We start from the raw sequence: 26,087 nt of genomic DNA, 5'->3' as shown, positions 1-26,087 counted from the left end.
ATCTAGATAGGAAGTCTTTCACTTGATATGAAGAAGAGAGAGTCAGCATAGCTGTTTATCATGTGTTTCTGTTTGGGAGTTGGTGAGTTATATCATCTGTGCTTTAAGATCATGTATATAGGTCACACACCTACAAGTTTTGCATAACAAAGTCCAGAAAAAAAACAGTGGCATCAAAATGAAAGGGAGCAAAAGCTGCTCTCCTCAGTGTGGAGTGTATGCTACACTGAGTGAGAGCTAGTTTGAGAGAATGTGAAGGCAAGAGACAGGGTGAGTTAAGACCAACCCCCAGAGCTGTTGCACGTTTCAACTGAAGACTTAATTCCCTCTGCTTTGTCAGTTTGACGGTGACTAACTTGCCGCTTGTGTTTGGATTCTCTTAAGTGAAATTAGCAGATAAACTTCAGGATGAGCTCACGCAACATCAATTCCAAGGTAATATTTATTTTCAAGCTTTTCAGGGTGGATGAATTATGTTAAAGATCTTATTATTAATCATTTTTCCATTAGATATTTCTAACAGAGTTGCATATTGTTTATGAATCAAGTTATCTGCAAGAAAATTGTAGTTATCCTGTTGGTTTAGGGTTTGGTATTCACACAGGGAAAGTTATTGTAATACTTTTACAAATGAAAGTAACTATTTCACTACAGCAATTTATCACCGGGGGAAGGTTAGGTCAATTGAAACTTCAGACCTAAATTTTTGTTAAACTATAACCCAAAGTGGGGCAAAAACATCATCACATATCCAGTGTTATAAAAGTGTCAGAGATGCATTCGGCTTCTAAAATTATTTTAGGTACACCAACAAATAAATCATTTGGTGATTAGATATTAAAATTAGGATCTGTGGTGAAAATGTAGTCTCTGTCACCTTAGATTTTTCCCAATTAATGGGAAACTGGACAGTTTACGTTATTGAGAAAAATCTTGTTTTCACTTAAAAGCCTATTTTAATGTTGTATTTGTGTTATTCTATAAGGTCAGGACCAGCTGCATATGTTCTTGATTGAGTGCACATGTTGAAGAGGTTCCGGTCTAACAACCTCACTGTGATAGACAGTGATTTGACATAATTTATCTGCCCTTTAATGTGAAATTTTACCAGATAGATGCAAATAGATCTCATCACTGACTCAAACTACAATGTAGTTTATTTTGTTCAGAGCAACAAAGTTTACTGATCAGTGCAAGTGAATCTATTTTTTTCTGAATGTATGTATCTTCAACCCAGTCTTGTGAAATGTATTAGGTTTATGATTTATTCCCATCTAATTCTACATTTTTATGTTTCCTCAGTAATTGTGCCCCAAAACCAACCAGAGCTCAAGAGCACCGTCTGCTGGAGAGAAGGAAAACATCGGTTAGGATTCTGCTAAACTGGGCTGCATCGTTTTCATCAAACCTCTTCATTTACTCAATGAACTCTGGCTCTCTCTGCTGGTTTTATCAAATTTTTCAGCTACTGCTGTCAAAAGTATGCCAACAAAATGACTTTATAATTATAGTTGCATGCAGAGTAAGTTAAAAAGCAACCTGCAGTATGGGTGCGTCATGTTCTGACCCTGCAGGGACTACCCCCTCTGCACTGATGACCTCCACCTCCTCATCTTCCTCATCTTCCAGCTACTTTGAGTTCTTCTGGGATTACCACAATAAATCTGTAATTTGTAAGCATTACAACTACACCGGCAAACTCAAGAATCGGGAGGAGTTGAAACCCGAGAGCATTGCGTTCATTGTGGTGTGTCTTCTCATCATCCTAGAGAATGCAGTGGTGCTCATTACCATTTGGAAGAACAAGAAGTTCCACCTTCCTATGTATTACCTGCTAGGAAACTTGACTCTGTCCGATCTGCTGGCTGGTGTCACCTACATGGCCAACATCCTGATGTCAGGACACAATACTTTGAAACTGACACCATTACTATGGTTCTTCAGGGAAGGAGGGGTCTTCATCACTCTGGCTGCCTCTATCATTAGCCTGTTGGCCATTGCAATTGAACGCCACGTTACTATGGTAACAATGCGTCCATATCATGGAGCAAAGCGGGGAAGAATGATGGCGCTCATTGGTGGAAGTTGGGCCCTGTCAGTATTTCTGGGGGTTCTACCTATTTTGGGATGGAACTGTATACACAGATTGGACCAATGTTCAACGGTGCTCCCACTTTATGCCAAAAGCTACATCATGTTTAGTGTGTCTGTGTTCAGCGCAGTGCTTTTGTCCATCGTGGTCCTCTATGCTCGGGTTTTCCGCATTGTCCGCACCAACACGAAACGACAGCGGTTGAGTCTGAAGGGCAACATGAGGAACAGTACTGCCAGGGTGACGCAGAAATACATTGCCCTCCTCAAGACTGTCACCATTGTAGTGGGAGTCTTCATTGCTTGTTGGCTGCCCCTCTTCATCCTCCTGCTCTTGGACTTCTTCTGCCCCACAGGCCAATGCCAACTACTCAAGAAGGCCGACTACTTCTTGGGAGTAGCTATCCTCAATTCATTTCTCAACCCAGTCATCTACACTCTGACCAGCAAGGACATGAGGAGAGCCATTCTGAGGCTACTCTGTCAGTCGTGTCTGATGACCAAAGATGGACAGGTGAAGAAGATTGGGATGCCATTCATTGAGTGCAGTTTCAGTAAAACCGAGGTGCCTTCTCAAAAACTGGATCATGGACTGGAGACAACCATTTCCTCTGGGAATGCAATCACCTCTCCATCTACATTTAAAGCTCTTTATCCAAAATCTTTCAAGTCATAGGGTAGAAGAAGCGGTATAGAAAATGGCTGACTGACTGACTGGTTGGTAACCACAAGTTGGAACAGTTTTGCTCCCTCCTACACACCTCTGCCTTTGCATTGTATACGGTGTTAAGAGAAGACAGACATGTGTGACAGGGAAATAGGCGGTCTTTGGGTTGGTGTCCAGTTCCTGCAAAATGTCACTCAGACACCTGCAGGTAAACTGCTACACAGAAAGAAGAAAAGAAAAGAAAAAAAAGTGGCAAATTGTCAACAAACCTGTGCTATGACTAATGTGCACTTGCATTACTGCTTCTTTCTGTTGCAACATGCTGATAGAACAATGACTGGACCTGAATCAGCTGGCAGGTGAGTGAGGACCTGGATCTGTAAATGTTTTTTTCAATCAGCTGCGTCAGGACTTTACACGAGTGTTCCTGTTTTATCATCTAGAATAAGGTCATATTTAAAGTAAGTCACTTATTTTGCTTTTCACAGGAACATTTCTCCTTCTAACATTAGGTACTCATTTTTCATACTAAAACCAGGCTGAGAGCCATGGATGTTGTTTTAAACAGATGAATGAGTTGGTTTAAGGGTTTTTTTATACTAAGATCTGTATAGTGGACTTTCTGTGTTTCCAAACAGATTTTTGTAAGATCAGTACTATAAATTATATGTTTTTGTAACAGTCTAAAGCAAAAGTAACCTTTCTTTTCATAAAATAAATAAAAAAACATCTGAAGCGATTCTGGAGCGTTTGTGCTTAAATTTCATTCTCTGTAAAAGATTGAAATGTTTTTGTCTTGAGCACCACAGGAAGTCAGCCGCCCATCTCACATCTGTTATTGACATTGGTCTGCACACAGGTCAACACACATCGATATCTGCTTGTCTCAGACACAATCTTCGTATGAAACAATAAACACTCACCCTTTGTTTTTCCGTTTGTTCTTCAAAATGTAGGTGAAATTAACCATCACCTCACGCTAATGTATGTAATGTCCACATTTATCATGAAGAAAACAGATAAATCATACACAGCTGGTTGTAATGCCATGTTCAGTAGAGACTTACCTCCTTTGTCCTTTGTAGCTATCACATTAGAAATGGGCCCATGAAGTTGGGAACAGTTCTTTCCTATTTTTATGGAATTGTTTACATTGTTTTTAATAGTCAATTCACAAAGTAAATGTTAAAATCCATCAAAAAAAAAAAAAAAAACTCTCATTTCTATACTGCTCCTTCCATAGTGGGTTGCAGGGAAGCTGCTTATCTCCAGCAGTCTATGGGCAGTAGGCAGGCTACATCCTGGACAGGTTGCCAGTCCATTGCAGGGCAACACACAAACAATCATGTACACACCTAAGGGCAATTTAGAGAGATCATAACCTAACAGGCATGTCTTTGGACTGTGGAGGAAGCCAGAGTACCCAGTGAGAACACACCCATGCACAAGGAGAACATGCAGAAACATCCCTGGCTGGGAGTTGAACCCAGGACCTTCTTGCTGCAAGACAACAGTGCTACCAACCGTGCCACCGTGCAGCCCTATAAAAAATAAAAATAAAAACTTATAAATTTGGTTTATCAACATGAACAATGCCTTGTAAGAAGGGATCTTAGATTACATCAAATTTGAAGTAAATGCTATACAAAAGTTGTGGCAAATTAGAATTTGAATTTAGATATTTTTCAGCCCAGATTCAGTAGAAGCACCAGCCAAATACAAGAGCACTAAGTGGTTGCAGCCTACAAACAATATGCAGGATTGTGCAATACTTTCCCTAGCCTTTGGGCTTTTTCATGTTTGTCACATTACAACCACAAACTTATAATACATTATACATGCACAGTATGAGGGATTGCTGCAAAGTCAACATCAGTGACTGTCCACTGTCTCTACATGCTCATCCAGGAGGATTGAATGCTGCAAGTCACTGACTGGATGCAATCTGCTGGGTTTCCTTAGATAGAAAAACTTTTTATCCAATTTGAATAAATAACTAACTCCGACTGCACTGTTCAATGATTAGGATTAATTGGAATGTATGTACTTGACTGTTGTGAAGTGCCTTGAGACAACATGTGTTGTGAATGGGTGCTATATAAATAAAACTGAATTGAAATAAACTGAATTGAATTGGAGAGGAGAGGAAGAGAAATGATTGAGCAGTTTTTTTGATTAATTTATTAACCACATCACAACTATGCACTACTGTCTGTTGGTTGATGACATGAAATCTAAATAAAAAAAACTTTCAGTTTGTTGTAGTAACATGACGTGGCATGTCGTGGGAATAATCATCTCATCTTGAATGTTAACAAAATAACAGAGATGATTGTAAATTTCAGGAGAAACAGGGGAGTGTTAGAGAAACACCTAGGAAGCTTCCGTCCTGCAGTGCATATCTTTTATCAGTCTGTTGTGCAGAGTGCATGTATTCTGCCATCATCTGTTGGGGTAGCAGCATTAGAGACGGTTACTTAACAAAGCTCAACAAGCTAATGAAGAAGTCTGGTTCTGTTCTGTGGGCAGCTCTAAAACTTCTGGAGATGACTGTGTAAAAAAAGATGATTCATAAAAGGAAGATCATAATGGACAACCTGAAAAATCCTCTTCACAAGACTGTAACACACCAACAATGTCTTTGGTTAGAGGCTTATTCAGATCTGTAGTAATGCTACAGATGATCCTCCCTGCCAACAGAGCCATCACCATCTATAACCACTCTGAAGAGACTTAGAGTTACAACATTTAATTTCCCTTTGTGATTAATAACGTGTTTCTGAATTGTGACAAAATGTGAAAAACATCAAGGCATTTAGTTCAGTTTTGCAAGGCACTGCAATTATTTCCGTCAGCTGTGACCTGAAGACATTGTCGTCTTAAAACATGGCTCCGTTTTACTGGAGTACCTTTGTTTTGATATGATTTGCACTATGCAGATTTTCACCCAGATGCTGACTGTATCCCACAAGGCGCCTGCTAACAGAGGTCAAGCAGTCAGGACTTCCTTCCTGCAGTTGAAGTCCTACACCAAACTGCACTGGTCGGTATAAGCCATAGGTTATTTGTCAGTGTTCACAAGGGACTCGTGGAAAGCTACAAACCGCAATGTTACTTCCTCTTGCTTGCTGAGTTCTGAAGTGTCACCACTGATGTCAGAACAGCAGCTCTTTGGACGTAAACTGTCACAGTTAAGCTTTGGCGCCACCTAGTGACTAAACGGAATATTTTTTGAACAATGACCTGAACTAGGTTTCATATTTTTGAAAGATCCGTCAGCAACTGCCTGGGGCGAGCTGACTTTTCTTATGCTGCTCCAGAGTCGGAGCTGTTCTCAAACATGTTTACTGTGAGCAAAAATACCTCAGAGGGTTAAGGGTGAACTGTGCTTACATTAGCGAAGCAGTGCGGCTTATGAGATTGTTATAAGCCATTACTTAGAAATGTTTAGTGGTGTTATTTAAGCAATTTAATTTCCTGCTGGGACTGCAATAAAGTTTTTAAATATGCTTTTAATATTTGTTTCTCATTTATGCTTTTTTCAATTTAACTGAATTTTTTTTTTTTTTACAATTAGATGTGATTATTTCAGATCCTGAGGCACTGTGCTCCCGGCTTTGTTTTACACTGAACAGTAAACTTGAATGGACTGCGTGTTTTGGCACTGCTTACAGTTCTGGCTTGCTTTTCCTTCATTCCTTTATTCCTTCTCAATAAAAGCCCCCTCTCTCGTCCCCCTGTACACGTCAACGGTGGCGGGCCTCTCGCGCTGGAGGAGGCTCTTATTGTGAAGGCGCAGGGGAGGCTCTGCACAATGCTTAGTCACGGTGAGTTACAGCTTCCCCTCCCTCCTCCTTCCTATGTGGCCACAGATTCGGTCCACTGTGATGGAGGACTTGAGCCAGACTACGTGAGTTTCGTTTCTTTTTCAGAAATATAACCTCTCAGTGACAGGTAATACTACTCAGATGGGCTGCTTTGATAAGCCAGAAGGTGGTTTATTGTATAAATATCCCAGGAATGGTTTTGTGAGCATGTTTGTGTGGGTGTTGTCGCCTCATAGCCTTCTATAATTAGGATCCTGCTGTCAGCTCTGTTTCCGATTTAGTTTATTTATTTTGTTTCCCGTGAAGTCTCGCTTTATCGCGACAATGGCGACTGTAGCGTCCTTACGAACCCCCAGCCGACTGTGTCTCGCCCGTTTCACGTCTTCCACGCCAGCTCCTTGGGTTATTTGGATGAAAACAAGCCGGGAGATGGTGACCTTTTCAGTGCCAGAAGCGGATGGAAACTGTTCTTTGTGTGAACGCAAGCAGGTAGATGGCGCGGAAATCTAATTCCGCTCAGGCTTATGTAACGACGAGCCCCACTTCTGGGTCATGTTTTGGTACATCCAGTTCCACTGTTCGCTCGGAGAGGGCTTCACGATGAGTCACTGAGCGGGGACGCTCCTCGGCGGGTTATACAATGCTCAGTTGTGCGTTTGTTTTTCTTGGTTCGTCCATGGTTTGCAGGTTAGTAACGATAACATCGGTGACACAGCTTCAAGGGACCCAAACTCAAGAGAAAGCCAGCTGATGGGACCCATCAGCTGAAAGGGACTCATGCATTTCATCCCTGAAGGGTGGCTCTGGAACTAAGGTGCAGGGTCAAAGTTAAAACTCATGATCATCACGCTAGGAGACAATGTGACGGTGTTTTTTTTTCTTAACAATTTCAAGGATTGCCATAGATTCTTCATAGATTTGGATCTGGACTTTGACTCGATCACTCCTACGGAAGAACGTGATCTAAGCAATTGTAGCTTAGACCAGGATCTCTCACAGGATTGCCTTGTGTTTAGTTCCATCCATCTACGCATCATTGTTCCTGCTGATATTAAGTATGCCCACAGTATGATGCTGCCATCACCATGTTTCACCATTTCACCAGTCAAACTGTGGCATGATTTCATGGCTTGTAGTCTACAGCTCCTCCAGGTTCTCAATTGAATTCAAGTATGGACTTTGATTGGGCCACTCTAGCACAGGGATATGCTACGTTGTAGCTCTGGCTGTATGTTTTTTGTTGTTCTGCAACTGGACGGTGAGCCTCTGCTTCAGTCTCAAGTCATTTACAGCCTCTAACAGGTGTTCCTCCTTGTATTGAGCTTCATCCATCTTTTTATCAACTCTGAGCAGTTTCTCGGTTTCAGCTGAAGAAAAGCACCGCCACAACAGGATGCTGCCACCACCACCATGTCTTACTGTGCTATCTTGAGCCTGCCAGTAATATTACCTCAAGCAATCAACCCTGTTTTCATTGTGTTCCCAGAGTTAGAATAACTATACTAATTTATTAGGATTGTAACTTCTTATTTGTTTAAGCTTGAAACTGACTTGTTCAGAAAGGCCACATTTGCAAGTCCAAAACTTGAAAGAAATGTTTATGTCTGGAAATGTTTATGGAGGTTTAGAATAAAAGTGAGCTAAAAATTATTGGAAGCATCCGTCAAAGCTTATAGTTGTCCCTTATTTAGCTATTAGTAAATCCTAAGAGATTTTCAGCACATGCAGGGTGATGCATGAGTGGCCTTTTGGTCATTCAGAAGTTTCTGCGCCTTGCACAGAGGGAGGGAGAGCAAGCGAGCAGGAGTTGAGCAATATGTTCTGTTCTGAAAATGTTTTACTCAGAATCTTGCAGGGAGAACACCACCACCGTGAATGTAAATCACAACACGTTTCATATTCCAGTGGGTCTAACTGGCTGACTAACTTATGACGAGCTCCTTGATGACCTTGCACACCCCATTAACTGCTGACAGCAGAAGCTGCTCAAAACAAAATAAGCTGATCTGTGATCAGTGTGTGGACATGCAGCTTATCGCTGCTTGTATGCAACACAGTCACGTTGTATAACTGAGCTCCTGCAGCCTCGTTGTTGCTCTGATTCTTCCTTTTCAGTGATCACCAGACTGTTAGTTCACTGTTGCAAGCAGGTCATGTTCTGAAAAGAAGAAGTTAGAATCACAGTGATGTGAGGCGTTGATTAATTGGATCTCTTATGAGCTCAAGCCCTCACCTGTCTGGTTCTCTGCCTTGAGTATCATTTTCATTTACTTGTAAAGCTTATTTCACCCAATATTTTCCATCCTACCAATTAGCAGGATCAAGCTGTACAGCAGGTTGTTATCAGTTCTGTTGATAAAAACACTATCTAGAACCGCCACCATAGGTCATGGTTTTAATTAAAGTGTTACAATGTGTGAAATAAATCAGATTGGGGTTGTTAAATGTCTGCCTAGACGTCAGTGTGGGAGTGTTATTGGATTGTGTGTGTTGTTGCATAAAATATTCCTTCTGTTCCAGCCCAAGATAGATGGGTCACAGGACAGAGTTAAAACACACAGTTATGCAGAGTTTGTCACACAGAACCTTTCCTACCCCCTTGAAGCTTTCCACATTTTCTCATGTTACATCCGCAAACTTCAATTTACCTGGACTTTGACTGGGCCATTCTAACACTAATGAATATGCTTTGATCTAAACCGTTAAATTGAAGCTCTGACTGTGCATTTGGGGGTCATTGTCCTGCAGGAAAGTTGAACATCTGCCCCTGTCTCAAGTCTTTTTGTTGCCAGTAACAGGTTTTCTGTATTTATATCCATCTTCTCATCAACTCTGCCTAGCTCCCTCTCCACTGCATCACTGAATGGTTTGTTGGGGATGCCGTGCTGTTTTAGTTTTCAACCACACATCTTCTTGCATGTTGGCCAAAAAGTTACATTTTGGTCTCATTTGCCCAGAGCACCTTCTGTGATATAATTAATGGCAAGGCGTTTGCATGGCCTGTGGCAAACAGGACGTGTTATGTCTTACTGTCTGTCTTTGTGGCTTTTGTGTAAAGGACAGATTTATGGAGTGCAGGACCAATAGTTGTCCTTTCAACAGATTCTCCAACCTGAAATGTATGTAAATCTCTGCAGCTCCTCCAGTGTTACCATGGGGTTTTTTGGGCTGCTTCTCTGATTAATTCTCTCCTTGCATGGCCTGCCAGTCCCAGTTGTGCCATATTCTTTCCAGTTTTGGGTGACAGTGCTCTGTGAGATCTCCAGAGATGCAGTTTTATAACCTAACCGTGCAGTTGTGTTCTTGGTCCGCATGGTGCTGTTTGTTCACTTATGTTCTCTGAAACCTGACTTCTAAGTCGTTTGTACTGCATTTAATTTGGGGTTTTGAAGTTAAGGGGGACTGGATACAGAAGCACGCCACACGTCACAAATTAGAAAACTTCTATTAATCAATAATGCGCTACTTTGTTTGTCAATCACATAAAGTCCTGTTGAAGTGTTTGGTTGTAATTAGGGGTGCACTGATCCATCAGCCCCAATTTCCTTAATTTTGGGAGATCGGCGATCAGCCGATACTTGCATATGAAACCGATCTTATCCACCTATCTCATCTTCATGTCTAACCTACTGTGCAACTTCAGTTTCTTTTTAAATGTGAAGAATGAAAAACTGAGCGAACTGCAATGCTCTAAACATTTCATTCATTTTTGAGAGCACTGCCTCATTTGGAGTTAAAACAAGTTTGTTTTGTTTCACGTTTGAATGTTTTTGAATAAAATAAGATTGGAACTCTGAAGGTGTATTTTGATCTTATGACGCAGGGTAAATTATTTAAAAAAAAACGGTATTGGCCAAAATCAGAACCGACAGGTCAGGCTTTTCAAAGATTGGTAATCAGTGATCGGCCAGAAAACTGCAATCGGTGCACCCCCAGTTGTACTCTAACAAAATGTGAAAAAGTTCCAGGCGTATGAATACTTTTGAAAGCACTGTGTTCACATCTCTCTTTCTTCTTCTCTTCTCAGCTGTCAGCTAAACCAGCTACTTGGAAGTTGACCCAGCAGTGTGAATTCCAGTGTTGGGCAACTTCGAGCAAAGGCCATCTATCAGCTATCCCCCCTCAGGTCCAAGGGACACCAGGTGACGCTTGTAACACATTTGGCACTCGACTCTGTTATTGCTGCTCAGAGTCAACAACCTTCTGACTACCTAATCTCTCTTTCTGACTCGTCGCCAAATGTTAAACTCTTATTTGCTTATTTTTTCCCTTGTGCCACAATCCTCCTCCTCTTTTTTATTTTTTGCCTTTTTAAGGAATGATTAAGAAGGTTATAATGACCTCTAGGAGAAGTGGAAAGAAAAGAATCAGTCCAGCCAAAACAAACAGTTGAACTGAATGGGACTGCTTTGAGTCATAGTTCCACATTGTTTTCCATTTCTGCAAAGTTACCAAAGGGTTCCTTCATTGAAAAACCTGAACCATGTTGGATCTCTGCATAACACGATACCTAGCAATGAGGAGAAACTTGGGTCCAAGTATCCTGTGATGCCTTAATGATCAACTGAAAAAGACTTTTCTCTGTCCAACCTGGTACCATTTTCTGTTGTCGCCCTCTCACCCCTTGCCCTTAAACCCTTCCTTTATTTGACCCATGTCTGCATGAGGTGCAGGGATGCCGCATCACGCCGTACACAGTCCATGAGAGAGAGATTTAAGGTGGAGCAGAGCGGGAAGATAGGAAATGACAGAGTGCATGACAGAATACAAGGCGCTGGTGACTCCATCCACGCGCAACGGTCACCGCGTCTTCAGCTACACGCTGGAGAGCCACACGTCGGCGGCCTTCGCCATCATGAACGAGCTGCGCCTGGAGAGGCAGCTGTGTGATGTCACTCTACGCGTGCGCTACAAGGACCTGGAGGCGGTGGACTTCGTGGCTCACAAGGTGGTGCTGGCCTCGTCTTCGCCTGTCTTCCGGGCCATGTTCACTAACGGGCTGAAGGAGTGCGGCATGGAGCTGGTTCCCATAGAAGGGATTCACCCCAGAGTAAGCCAGTTGTTTCATCCATTTTGTACTAGAGCCTGGGTGGAATAGGGCTACTCTCCATCTTAGCATCAACCAGAGACATGTCAACAGTAACAACACAGGTTTTATGCTTAGTAAAAACACATCAATTATTTGGTTTGATTAATCTACAGATAACATTAGATGGAAACACTGGGATTCGTGTGGCTTTCACGCTGTAGAAACAACTCAGGCCTGATCAGATAGGATGTGGTTAACATACAACAGAAGTTAAAAAGTGAGCTTTTACTTTAACTAGAAGGATGTCCAGTTAACATTGTTTTAAAGTCTTTAACTGAAGGAGCACTAAATGACTTCAGATACCACCAGAACGTTTCCTGATTTTGTCACCTTACATTCATAAACCTCAGTGTACTTTATGTGATTGACCAACACAGTGGTGCATACGTTGGAAATGGGAAGAAAATGATACAGGTGTAGCGACTATCAACTTCCATCCGTTTTTTAGTCGCTTCTGGGTGCGGGGAATCCAGGTCCTAACACGCTCATAAGGTAATGTCCGGACTGGGAGATAAGTTTGGGAGTCTCCCATTTTTTAAATACAAGCCGAGTATTGAGTGAAATCCAAAATCCAGGGTGGCGGTTTATGGCAGCATGCAAAAAGATGGCAATTATGGTCAATCTGTGGACATGATGAAGCCAAACCAGTATGCAACAGAGAGCGGTAAAAAACCGTATGACACACCTGATGCCCTCTAACCCGGACACCTATATAGATTTTACCCACACTGCCACCTGTGGTAGAGTAAAATAGAGGTCAGTGTCAATTCACATGTAAACCAAACACTGCCACCCAACCATGCAGAACTATCAAAACTAAATAAGACATACCCAAACTATGACCAAACACCAAAAAACAAAAACCACAAATGGCTCCTATAACAGGGTTTTCAAAGTTTCTTATAATTAAAAATCCTAAATATGGTTTGCATTTGTATTTATTGTCTGGGCCAGTTTTGCACATATATTGTCTGACATTTTTGCTCATTATTCTTTGGGAAACAATTCAAGCTCAAGGTGATTGGATGGAGACCATCTCAGTGAACATCAGTTTTCAAGTCCCAGTTGGATTTTAGATATAGCCTTTGACTAGGCCATTCTAACAAATGAATATGCTTTAATATAAACCGTTCAACTGTTGCTTTGACTGTATGTTTGGGTCATTGTCCTGCTGGGATGTGAACTTCCTCCACTGGCTCGAACCTTTTACAACCTCTTACAGGTTTTCTTCCAGGACTTCCCTTTATTTAGCTCCATCCTTCTTCTCATAAACTCTGCCTAACTTCCCCATTCCTGCTGAAGAAAAGCATCCACACTCATGAGGCTGATGCCCCCACCTTGTCTCAGGGTATGGTGGCTAAAGGGTGGCTCTGAAACCAGGGTCTGGAAAAGTAAAATTTCATGACATGCAGTGTTGGTTTTCCAGCAGTTTTGGTCTCATCTGACATCTTTCCACGGGTTTGAGTCCCTTACAAGGCTTATGGCAAACTTTAAACAGTAGTTCTTATGAGTTCATTCTTACAATGATCGCTTTCTCACCACTGTTCCATGAGAACCAGATTGGTGGAGTGCAAAACTAATAGTTCTCCTGTCTATGAATTATTCCACATGAGCTGTGGAGTTCTGCAGCTCCTCCAGAGCAATAAAACGCCTCCGGGCAGATTTTCTGATTAATGCTGTTGCTTGGCCTGTTTGGTTTAGGTGGACAGCCATGTCTTTGTAGGTTTGCATTTGTGCTCTGCTCTGTTTTCTAGATGATCACTAATGTCCTCTAACAAACCTCTGAAGCCTTCAAACAACATCTGGATTTATACTGAGATCAAATTAAAGGACCGGAGGACTCTATTTACCATCTGTGAGACCTCTTACTGGGAATTGAATAGAAATGCATGCCACATTCTCTAACAGAAATTATAGAACCATGTAACATTTTCCTTCCAAATCACATTTCTGCACTACTTTGTGTTGGTCTATCACAAAAAGCACTCCAAAAAATCTTTGTGGTTTGTGGTTGGAACGTGGCAAAACATGAAAAGGTTCGGCGGGTGTGAATACTTTCCCCGAGACAGTGTATGCCTACTGAGGTCGCTCGCATACAAACAAGGACTCTGTGTCTGACTCATCAAGGCTAATCTCTGTTCCTTGTTGGCAGAAACGAAAAGGTGCTCAAACACAAGACCTTAGCGTCTTATTTTTTTTAATCCCTTCCTTGATCCTATCCTCGCTTTACTTCCCACTCAGGTTATGGACCGATTGATTGAGTTCGCCTACACTGCCAGCATCTCTGTGGGGGAGAAGTGCGTCATCCATGTGATGAACGGTGCCGTCATGTACCAGATAGACAGCGTGGTCAAGGCCTGCTGCGACTTCCTTGTCCAGCAGCTCGACCCCAGCAACGCCATCGGCATCGCGAGCTTTGCAGAGCAGATCAGCTGCACGGAGCTCCACCAGAAGGCCAGAGAATACATCTACATGAACTTCAGCCAGGTACGGCCGAGGAAGGGCAGGTATTCTGAAACCAAACTGAGGATGCTGGTCAGAACTGAAGCACAGATTAAGTGCAGGACTTTTGAAGTCAATTAACGTTTAAGAGGAATTTAATTTACACACCGCCACTTGGAGTAAGCTTAAGCACTTGTGTGCCTTGTGTTAAATAAGTACATGCAGTTTTAGTTTATCAGAAGTAGTTTCTGTTTGAGCGCCTCCTTGTCTTCACACCTGCATGTGATGAGAACGCGATGAGTCATGATTTCCCATAACAGGGTCAGAGTACACCTTACTGCAAAAGGAAAAAATGTTCATGTTCAGAGTAAAGGAAATGGAAGTGCAGTTTAATGTTTGTCTAGACAGAAAGCAGCTCATGCTTCAGTGATGTTTGCATTGTTTTGTAACTGATTAGTTAAAAGCGATGGGGTCTTAAAAGACCACTTCATCAAGTCTGAAAATGTCACCACCTAAAATTCCTACAAGTGATGATATAACAAAATAAATGTTCTTCCACTTCCTCTCCCAGGTTGCAACCCAGGAGGAGTTCTTCAACTTGTCCCAGTGCCAGCTGGTCAACCTCATTAGCCGCGATGAGCTCAACGTGCGCTGCGAGTCTGAGGTCTTCCAGGCGTGCGTGGCTTGGGTGCGCTACGACCAGGAGAACCGGCGACCGTATGTCCAGGCCTTACTTCAGGCTGTCCGCTGCCATTCCCTCACTCCTAACTTCCTGCAGACACAGCTCCAGTCTTTGGACTGGGACCCTCAGTGCAAAGACTACTTGGCCCAGATCTTCCAGGACCTCACTCTCCACAAACCTACCAAAGCTGTTCCTTGCCGAACACCCAAGGTGCCGCAGCTCATCTACACAGCAGGGGGATATTTCCGTCAGTCTCTCAGCTACCTGGAGGCCTACAACCCCTGTACTGGAGCCTGGCTGAGGCTGGCTGACCTGCAGGTTCCCCGCAGCGGGCTGGCGGCCTGCGTGATCAGTGGACTTTTCTACGCCGTCGGCGGCAGAAACAACGCGCCTGATGGGAACATGGACTCCAACACTTTGGACTGCTACAACCCGATGAACAACTGCTGGCATCCGTGCACGCCGATGAGCGTTCCAAGGAACAGGATTGGGGTTGGCGTCATCGATGGCATGATTTACGCAGTTGGCGGTTCACACGGGTGCATCCATCATAACAGTGTGGAAAGGTGAGTAACAGAGCCTGGCTGATTGTAGTTGATACCAACAGCTGCAATCTGCTCTACAAGTGCACTTTGATTTGAAGCTTCCTGATAGGGTTTCCTCTGCATGGAAGGTGATATTTGTAGTACAGATTTTTGGTACGCTGACCGTAAGTAAAGGAAACTTCCTGAAAATTATCTGACATTCCACCTTCTACAGGCTGTTTTTAGTTCGCTTGAGGTTATTAATATGCTTTGTTTCTGCAAAGTACAACAGTGTTGTTCCTAGGTTGCTCTTCCAAAATAGTATTGACACAGTTTAAAAAAAAAAAAAAAAAGAAATGTTGGTGCTTGATTCCTTTGCTTGAGGCAAAACACCTGCACTGATACTACATTACCAGATCCAGAAAAACGCAGCTGCAGTCCTATCCTGCAGACATTGCTCAAACCTTTTGATAAAATGCTTCACAATATTACCCAACAGAACCTTTTCACATGGTGCCACATTACAGCCACATGTTTTAATGTTGTTTTATGGGGATTTTATGTGATAGAACAACGCAAAGTGTAAATGTGAAGTAGAAAACAATAATACTTGCTTTAAATGTTTTTTTATAAACAAAAATCTGACATACATGCGTTTGTATTCAGCCCCCTTTACTCTAATACCCCTAAACAAATCACTGTATTAGCAAATAATTTAGCCTTAGTATTGATACAGCAGTTCTGTGGAGGCCTCAGAGGTTTGTTAGAGACGATCAGAATCATGAAGACCAAGGAACGCAGCAGACAGGTCAGGGAGACGGCTGTAGAGAAGTTTAAAGCAGTTTAAAACTCCATCCAAAGCTTTGAACATCTCATGGATCTCTGTGCAATCTTTCATCTGTAAATGAAAAGACTGTGACACAAATCCAAGCCTACCAAGAGATGGCTATCCTTCTAAACTGCTAGGCCTGGCAAGGAGAAAACTAATCAGAGACGCAGTTAATAGTTCCAGGGTAACTCTGGAGGAGCCTCGGAGATCCATAGCTTAGGTGGGAGAATCTAGTCAATAGGTGTTTATAGAACAGCGGCAGGAGGAAAGCCTTTGTTGACAGAAAGCCATGAGAAGTCCAGTTAGCACGTCCCATAATTACCTCACATGCCATCCCCACCGTAAAACATGGTGCTGGCAGCATCATGCTGCGGGGGCCCTGTTTTCAGCAAGGAAAGGGAAGCTGGTCAGAGCGGGTGTGGTACCTTACAGTACTGTGTAAATCAAGCAGCGTAAGCATCCATTGTAGGTATTTTAGTTGGAATGTGACCCAGAAGGAGTCATAGGTATGTTGTACAATATTCAACCTATATATGGACCAGTAAGTTTCAAATAGACTTGCATTTAGGGCTGAAAAGAAAATCCAAACTCTGGCATTAACCCAAACACAACAATAATTTGCTGATCAAACTAGAATCTCTGTGAAAGAGGAACATGCTGAGCCTGTCTGAGCTGTCAGGTACACAGGCAGAAAAACATGTGGCTTATTGCAGCAAATCTGCAGCCTGCAGATGTCAGAAAAAATCTGGGCGACATCCAGGTCACACATTCAACTTCATTCTGTAAAATAAGCTGATGGGAGGAAGGAATAAGTATGGCTGAGAATGAACTGGAAGTTATATGGAAATATCCTTGGATTTTTAACAGTCGACTGCAATGAAGGATGTTCATTTGTTCACAGGTATGATCCAGAGCGGGACCAGTGGCAGCTGGTAGCTCCAATGTTAACGCGCCGCATAGGTGTGGGCGTCGCAGTGATCAACCGACTGCTGTATGCCGTCGGGGGCTTTGACGGCGCCAACCGGCTCGGCTCCTGTGAGTGCTACTACCCTGAGAGGGACGAGTGGAGGACCATGGCCCCCATGAACATTGTGAGGTCTGGAGCTGGTAAGGACAACAGAGGAGGGAAAGGAGCTTTGTAATGATAAACTCTGTGAACTGTGAGCCTGGAAAGTTGCACAACAGGGTGTGCAGTTTTCCCACTTTGTTTTTAAGGCCTAGAAACATCTGTTTAACCGGGACCTTCTGTCTATGGTAATAAGAACAATGGCGTATTTCATTCAGACCAGAATGAAACTGCGTATGCAGGACATGATACTTCCAGTCACAGACTGAGTTCCTTCTAGAAATGTATTCTTGGGGTTCAAAGGTTAATTCGGTTTGTTTAAATAGCGCCATTTCAGAGCAAATGTCATCTCAAAGCACTTTACAAGACAAGAGGTTCCAGTTTCTGATTTACAATAATATGTAGTCTAATGAAGTCCAATGAAACGGTTTTGAATCAGACAGAGAGAAAAAAATGTTAACTAATTTTTATGTCTTTTCAGGTGGATGATATGTAGGCCTGTTTCATGTACTAAATATTTTACAATTACCAAACCAGGAGTTGCAACTCATCATACCTCCATGTAGGCACATTTTCCCCTCCATTTCCTAGTTCTCCAGTTCTCTTCTGACCTTCATTTTTGTAAGAGGTAGATATGAGGAATATTTGTTTAGACTTTCTCTATTGATTTTAAAAAAAAAGGGGGGGATGTGAACTTCTGTGAAAATATTTATTTAACCTTCCAGTTGTAGTTTTCTACCTTCAGCTGCAGTTCTTTTGAACAAGAGGGAGGACTCGCAGCCACAAACTGATTATGTCTCACCACAGATGGCCCAATCATTGATTTATTTTTTGTTTTCGTCTCCAATAACAATTGGAGTCCTTTTAAGAATAGGTTTTTCCTGATACAGACTGCAAGACTGATACTTTAATAGAAGCAATGCCAGGTATGTCTCAGTAGCTTTAAAGTGCAGTAGAATAAAACACGGTATTTCTTCAGTTTATAAACTTGATTCACTTACCAGTGATGTCCTGAATGCTGCGGTATCCGTCTTTCAGAACAGCGGTGGATTTTTGGTCATCACGTAAGACTAAACTCTTAAATAAACTCGGATCAGATTCCTAGTGACCATGTTTTAATGCGGAACAGTTTGCGGAAATCTCAGGCTAACGTTAGCATGTTTACTCTCTGTTTTGATATGACTTGTTGAGTAATCAGCTTGAAACATGTTCCAGTACGGTTCCAGTTAATTGTGTGTGCACAAAACCTGCTGAGGTTCCCCTTAAAGAACGGCTGTCGATGACAGAGCACGTCACGTGACACAGACAGCTGGGAAGTCTGTGTCCTTGTAAAGGATTCAACACGAACTGTTAGATCAACAGCATAATGCACACAGCCTATAATATAGCTTTGGGAGTCTTACGTACTAAAATAGGCAATGATTTCAAAAAGTGCTTGGAATATCGGGGCTGAACCTGACATAACATCACACCGAACAGCAACAGATATAACAGAGTTTAGCCAGAGAGTCTGATATAGATCATTTAAAAACATTTATTGATCTGGACTGTCCATCTGGTGCTGATCCAGACATTTTCGTTTTGACCGAATGCTTTTTAGTAAGGTTCTGGTTGGCATTAACTTCAAGGATATGGTTCCAGTTGCTGCATCACTATGTTCTGAAAGGAGAAAAGCAAACTTTCAAGTAATTAGAAAATATTATTAGTAACAATACAATAAAAAGTAGCAAACCAGAAGGCTGTGGGTTTGATGTGCCCCTGGGCAAGGCACTTAACCCCAAGTTACCTGCAGATCTGAGTATCGGTGTATAAATGAGTGCGCATTACTGAGTGCGATTGGGTGAATGTGGCTCTAATCTATCGCTTTCAGTTGACTGGAAACGGGAGAATTTAAGTAAAGTGAAAATTAAACATTGTCTGAAGTTTCATCGTATCAGATCTAAAGACATAACACTCCCTAGGAATAGAGCTGAGATTCCTCATCCTGGGTACCGACGTAATCTCTGATAGAGAAATGGTTTGCTGCGGCCGGGACACCTGAAGTTACTGATAATGTGTGCTGCTGTCCTCACATTGGTCCCATTTTACCTTCCTGTCACCCCTGTTTCATACAACCAGCATTGAAGAGTGGCCATTCCTTCAGTGTTTAGCATCACTTTTAAATAACAAGTGTTCTTTGAGTGAAGAATTCATAAACCATCTACCGACTACTTGCCTAACTTTTATTTGTTGTATTAAAGAATGTTAACATACAGTATGTCGAGATGTCTACATACTGTATCTTCTAGATGTCATTTTAAACCAATAAAACGCAAGCATTGTTTTTTGTTTTTCTTCTTCTAGGTGTGTGTTCGCTGGGCAACCAAATCTTTGTGATGGGTGGATACGACGGCACCAACCAGCTGAACACAGTGGAGCGCTACGACGTGGAAACGGATACGTGGAGCTTTGCCGCCTCCATGAGGCACAGGCGCAGTGCGCTGGGAGTCACTGCTTTACATGGACGCATTTATGTATTAGGTGAGTTGCAGTGAACATGGACGAAAATCTCCCTGAAACATATAGAAAAAACATTGCAGTTAAGGTAAAATAATCCTTTTTTTAATTTGGTTTGCTTTTGTTCTCTAAAATTTGATTGAAGCTTTATCTGAATCACATCCAAAGAGTTGTTGGAGTTTACGCTATAGCCTCAGGAAAGTAGCGCGTAACTGTGAAGTGGAAACTACATAAAGCTTTTTATCTTATTTTTATTTTGTTTTTACAAATACAAATCTGAAAGAGGGGTGGGCGTCTGTATTTAGCTTCCCTAAGAATACCCTCGTAGGACCACTTTTTAGCTCTTGCCTTCAACTCTGCCCATCTTTTCTCTCCTGGCAAAAGAAAAACTTCACCACAGCATGACGCTGTCATCACCATGTTTTAAAGTGTGGACGGTGTATTAAGGGGATGTCCAATTTTAGTTATCTCCCACCCATAGGGGCTCACATAGCCATGTGACCAGAGCACCTTCCTCCCCTGTTTGCTCTGCCTCTTACATGGTTTTTGGCAATCTGCTTTGGCTTTCTTTGAGTAACGCCTTACATTTGCTGCTCTCCCATAGGGGCCAGACTTGTGGAGTGCATGACTAGTAGCTATTCTGTCAGCAGATTATCCCACCTGAGCTCTGGAACACTGTTGCTCCTCCAGAGTTGCTTCTCTGAATAATGCTCCTCTGGTCTGTCAATTTAGGTGGACGGCCAAGTCTTAGGTAGTGTTGGTTCATCACATAAAATTACAATAAAATACACTGGAGCTTGTAGTTATGTTCTGCACATCATCTGCGCTCTTTATGAAAGTCCTGATTGAAACATGTTTTGATCACATCACACTATAGCCCTTAACCGTGTTCAAACAACAGGAAGTAAAACACCAACATTATCTATCTTTACAGGAGGTTACGATGGCAACACTTTCCTGGACAGCGTGGAGTGCTATGACCCGGAGACGGACAGCTGGTCGGAGGTGACACACATGACATCAGGGCGGAGCGGCGTGGGTGTGGCCGTCACCATGGAGGCGTGCCAAAAGGGTCTGTCTCAGCGTCAGAAGTCTGAGGGCTGCGAAGGGTGTACCGTTAAGTCTGCCAGCTCGGATTTTAGCCACTGTGGATCATTTAGTAAAGGCACATGAAGTTCAGCCGCAGATGGTTGGATTTCATACTCCCTCATACATTGTTGAGCCGCACCAAAACTTAGCTCGGTTCTGTATAAATCACAGGCACATGTGTACAGAACACACCCTCCTGCCTCACTGATTTCAGATGTTTTGAATCATCATCATCAGTCGTATCTTATTGTCAGTTCACTGCTGATTCTCCTCTGTAAGGTGGAAAACTGCAGCACCAAACTATCACATATGACCCCTCAGTGCATCTGTTTTCCTACAGCCAACAGGCCATCTTTTGCCAGAAAAGGGCTGCAAGTTAAATGTATTTCATTGGCTCAACCACTCTTCAGGGGCTGTTTTTAATTGATTAAATCTGAGGGTGAAACAACAATGCTCGGGTATAGGACTAAAAGTAGCATTTTTCTGTGTTTTTAAAGTGCCATTACAGTGCCTGGGGGGCATTATTATTATAACTTTTGTCAGTATAATGTTTTCTTGAGGAGGAACATACCTCTAACATGTAGTCCATGCATGACAATGGGCCTCATGCAAGAATGTTTTAAAGATTTCCACAAAACACTTTTTTTTTCTTTTTTTTTTCAATATTTGAATGTGAAGTTACATTTGCTCAAGTTTCCAGGCAGAAATTCTAAATCTGCATTATGTAACATAACAAACAGCAGCTTCTAGTGGCTTTGGTGTGTTGGGAATAGTAGTGTGGAAAGCCTGTAAATTTAAAATGCATTTTTTCTTCCTGTATTTACAGACGTGGACGGATTTGTTTGCTGGCTGGTGAAGACGTGTAAAAAGCCTTTAAATGAATTCATGTTTAATTGTAGCAGCATACAGCACATTGAAAATGTTGTAAAAACAAAACATTTACATAAACTACATCTATTTAGTGCAGTAAAAAAAAGTCCCAAGTAAAGAAGTATTTGTTTTATACAAAATCATTGGTGATAACAGTTATCGACACCACTGACAATCCCTTTAAATAAACATTATTAAGGATCAGAGTTTATATAAACTTGTTAATAAATGTTTTTCTAATTCTTCGGGCTGTACCACGACACAGAGGTCCATGTCTTTTAGCCAATGCCAGAACAGGCACCCTTGGATGTCTTGCCTGCCACCACTCACAGTGAGCAGAATGACGAGGGAAGTAAAAAAGATCTCAAAGTCTCACTGCAAGAAATGGATCACTGTAAGAAACATAATGTGGGATCTACATCACAAATGGTTGGTTGAAAATGATGTTTAGTCCTACCATTACAAACGTAAACATGCAACGTTTACCTGGAAAATGTGGGAAAGCAGCTTTTGCCTGCTGTTAAGTAGGGTGGAGGATCTATGATGCATTGGGCTTGTTTCTCTTCCAAAGGTTGTGGAAACTTTATTAAGAAACATGGCATTATGAACTCTGTCCGAAAACTGAAAATGGGTAATCACTGGGTTCGTTGACAGGGTAATGATCAGACACATCTGGCCAGATCAACACAGAAGCGGTTTAGCAGACCAGATGAATGGCCATCTCAGCCTTCAGACCAGAACTATCTAGAGGTTCTGTAAGGTGTGCTGAAGAGAAGAGAGCAGAGGGTAAGACCTAGGACTAGACAACAGTGATGCTCCACATTTTGTTTGTGTCAGTACAGTGATACAGGGCAGTGATCAGCAGCTGTTCTTCATTCATTAAGCTCAGAAGATAAAACTGAAGAGCCTTACCGTACAGTACAGGGACAGTTTAACAGCACCCAACTCATCAGCCTCCAATATGATGCTCAAGTTTTATTTGCCGTCAGTTCAAACAGAAATCAGACATCAACACCTTTAATAAAAGCGGGACAGTGGTATTAGGCGATTAGTATTATGCCTGGGGATAAATTAGCAGGTTAGGGTACACTGAGTGGTAAAGTAAGTTACACTTATCTTGTTACAACAATGATCTGCTGGGGAAACCAGAATCCCTGCACTCACATGACTGTTACTTTAACACCCGCCTTCTACTTGCACACATTTTACAACCTAATTCACATACCAACGGCCTGCGAAAACTGCTTTGGAATGAATCCCAGAACACGATCACAAGCTAAGCTGATGGCATCAGTGGAAAGCAAACAATCCATGGATGCTGCTCAGATCTTGGTGTCAGACTCTCTACTTCCCTGTTGTCTGTCCCTGCTGTGACTGGGCAGTTGGGTAAAAGGGAAGCTACTGCTTGTGGTTAGAAAGGTGTGGTTAAAATGTGTGTCACTCAACCAGCTGGTTTCCTATAACTGATGGATTGTAGTGTTTGTATTCTCCATGATGTAACTCTAAATTCTTTAGGAATATCACTCAGGAGAAGATCTTCGTAGTTCTTGCATGAAGCCCATTGTCTCAGTTTGATGCCGGTACAGAAAAATCAGGGCTGTAAAGAAACTGTACAGTAACAAATGCGGCCTTTTGTCTGTCGAGTCACTGGCAGGGGGATAAAATGAAAAATTTCACAGAAGGAAAAAAAAAAAGATCCTCCATCTTGGAATTGGGAATGATTGTTGTGCAAACAATGGTCTGAATAAAGAAGCGGGTCCTAATGTTGATTTGGAAAAATGGAAACAGCTGCATTTGAAAACCTGGGTTTGAACATTTAGCTGAATGTGTTTTTATAATTTGAAAACAGAAACACTAACCCCCACCAGAACTGAAAAGGTTCCTCTGCTGATGGACTTCTTTAGATTTCATACACTGGAGACATCAGAAACAGAAGCGCCTACACGTGTGCGTCGGTGTAGACCAGCTGTAAACTAATGACAGACTTGCTTCAATAAGCATATTTGTAACAGCCATTTAAGCTACGGACATATTTTTTGTAGATATGTTTTGTACATTGAAAATCTGAAACGCTGTGTACAGAATTCCAGGATTGATCTTTTTATTTATTTGTTCAGAACCTTTTTGATTTTTTGGCTTGCTTTCAGCTGACATCAGCTTTGTATTAAATCTGACTCTTGGTGTAATATTTATAACTAGCATGTAATGTGACTCAGTGATGATGTCTTAGTGCTAGGTTTGGATTTTTGTTTTAAAGGGACTGCTTTCTCCTGTCCACTCAGTAGTTGGAATGGAAATTGGAATATTCATCTGCTTTGTGCAGAAAAAGAATATACAAACAACCATAAATATATATTTCTCGTACTGCTGTGCTCTTTATTAGTTCTTTTTCAGTGTTTTTTGTCTGCTGCTTGAGTTTATGTCACATAGTATATAAAGTTAGATGTGTGAATGATTTTAATGTGGCATTTTACCAAAAATCATTCAGCTTCTAGTAAAGTATATGCTTTTCATTTATTTTAAGTTTTATAATTCAGGACAAAGAAAAACAACATTCTGGTCCTCACAAGGCGTTGCAGTTACAGCTCTGGTCAGGCGTTTAGATCAACTCCTCATAGGAACAAATTACTGATTCATTTTGGGACTTTTATTTTTCTATGCTGGGATGATTTTTTTTTCTACAACTGGGTTCAGAAGTTGTAATTTATTTAGTTTTCTCTTATCCACACATGGTCCAAATCATACATACAACCCCACCACATCAACCAATCTCATTAGCCACATGCTTTTTGCAGCCTTTAGCAAGCTTCTGGTATAATTCTTGCAGGATATTTACGAATCCTCTGCAAAATTTGTAAAGTTCATCTACAGGTCCTTCTCAAAATATTAGCATATTGTGATAAAGTTCATTATTTTCCATAATGTAATGATGAAAATTTAACATTCATATATTTTAGATTCATTGCACACTAACTGAAATATTTCAGGTCTTTTATTGTCTTAATATGGATGATTTTGGCATACAGCTCATGAAAACCCAAAATTCCTATCTCACAAAATTAGCATATTTCATCCGACCAATAAAAGAAAAGTGTTTTTAATACAAAAAACGTCAACCTTCAAATAATCATGTACAGTTATGCACTCAATACTTGGTCGGGAATCCTTTTGCAGAAATGACTGCTTCAATGTGGCGTGGCATGGAGGCAATCAGCCTGTGGCACTGCTGAGGTCTTATGGAGGCCCAGGATGCTTCGATAGCGGCCTTTAGCTCATCCAGAGTGTTGGGTCTTGAGTCTCTCAACTGTTCTCTTCACAATATCCCACAGATTCTCTATGGGGTTCAGGTCAGGAGAGTTGGCAGGCCAATTGAGCACAGTGATACCATGGTCAGTAAACCATTTACCAGTGGTTTTGGACACTGTGAGCAGGTGCCAGGTCGTGCTGAAAAATGAAATCTTCATCTCCATAAAGCTTTTCAGCAGATGGAAGCATGAAGTGCTCCAAAATCTCCTGATAGCTAGCTGCATTGACCCTGCCCTTGATAAAACACAGTGGACCAACACCAGCAGCTGACACGGCACCCCAGACCATCACTGACTGTGGGTACTTGACACTGGACTTCTGGCATTTTGGCATTTCCTTCTCCCCAGTCTTCCTCCAGACTCTGGCACCTTGATTTCTGAATGACATGCAGAATTTGCTTTCATCCGAAAAACGTACTTTGGACCACTGAGCAACAGTCCAGTGCTGCTTCTCTGTAGCCGAGGTCTGGGGAATGCGGCACCTGTAGCCCATTTCCTGCACACGCCTGTGCACGGTGGCTCTGGATGTTTCTACTCCAGACTCAGTCCACTGCTTTCCGCAGGTCCCCCAAGGTCTGGAATCGGCCCTTCTCCACAATCTTCCTCAGGGTCCGGTCACCTCTTCTCGTTGTGCAGCGTTTTCTGCCACACTTTTTCCTTCCCACAGACTTCCCACTGAGGTGCCTTGATACAGCACTCTGGGAACAGCCTATTCGTTCAGAACTTTCTTTCTGTGTCTTACCCTCTTGCTTGAGGGTGTCAATAGTGGCCTTCTGGACAGCAGTCAGGTCGGCAGTCTTACCCATGATTGGGGTTTTGAGTGATGAACCAGGCTGGGAGTTTTAAAGGCCTCAGGAATCTTTTGCAGGTGTTTAGAGTTAACTCGTTGATTCAGATGATTAGGTTCATAGCTCGTTTAGAGACCCTTTTAATGATATGCTAATTTTGTGAGATAGGAATTTTGGGTTTTCATGAGCTGTATGCCAAAATCATCCGTATTAAGACAATAAAAGACCTGAAATATTTCAGTTAGTGTGCAATGAATCTAAAATATCTGAATGTTAAATTTTCATCATGACATTATGGAAAATAATGAACTTTATCACAATA

General features: G+C 42.0%; 2 protein-coding genes across 5 annotated transcripts; both read left to right on the top strand.

The window, feature by feature from the left end:
• Positions 1-201: 201 nt before the first annotated feature.
• s1pr5b (sphingosine-1-phosphate receptor 5b) lies at positions 202-3,497 on the top strand. Of its 2 annotated transcripts, XM_047365965.1 has the most exons (3): positions 202-270; positions 385-435; positions 1,303-3,497. In XM_047365965.1, the coding sequence occupies exon 3, from the start codon at positions 1,547-1,549 to the stop codon at positions 2,765-2,767; it is 1,221 nt and encodes a 406-aa protein (XP_047221921.1). In that variant the 5' UTR covers positions 202-270; positions 385-435; positions 1,303-1,546; the 3' UTR covers positions 2,768-3,497. The 2 variants fall into 2 exon arrangements, with proteins under 2 accessions (XP_047221921.1, XP_047221920.1); XM_047365964.1 differs by lacking the exon at positions 202-270 and having other exon boundaries at positions 278-435.
• A 3,073-nt stretch (positions 3,498-6,570) lies between these two features.
• On the top strand, positions 6,571-24,036 carry keap1b (kelch-like ECH-associated protein 1b). 3 transcript variants are annotated; one of them, XM_047365376.1, is made up of 8 exons: positions 6,571-6,668; positions 10,613-10,727; positions 11,259-11,635; positions 13,916-14,161; positions 14,688-15,364; positions 17,053-17,258; positions 19,561-19,737; positions 20,648-24,036. In XM_047365376.1, exons 3-8 carry the CDS (start codon positions 11,330-11,332, stop codon positions 20,884-20,886), a joined length of 1,851 nt encoding a protein of 616 aa, XP_047221332.1. In that variant the 5' UTR covers positions 6,571-6,668; positions 10,613-10,727; positions 11,259-11,329; the 3' UTR covers positions 20,887-24,036. The 3 variants fall into 3 exon arrangements, with proteins under 3 accessions (XP_047221332.1, XP_047221331.1, XP_047221330.1); XM_047365375.1 differs by having other exon boundaries at positions 11,253-11,635; XM_047365374.1 differs by having other exon boundaries at positions 6,600-6,712; positions 10,613-11,635.
• The last annotated feature ends 2,051 nt before the right edge of the window (positions 24,037-26,087 follow it).

This window comes from Girardinichthys multiradiatus, chromosome 5 (assembly GCF_021462225.1).
Source record: "Girardinichthys multiradiatus isolate DD_20200921_A chromosome 5, DD_fGirMul_XY1, whole genome shotgun sequence".
NCBI lineage: Eukaryota > Metazoa > Chordata > Actinopteri > Cyprinodontiformes > Goodeidae > Girardinichthys > Girardinichthys multiradiatus.
This window is presented reverse-complemented; position numbering and strand designations above follow the sequence as displayed.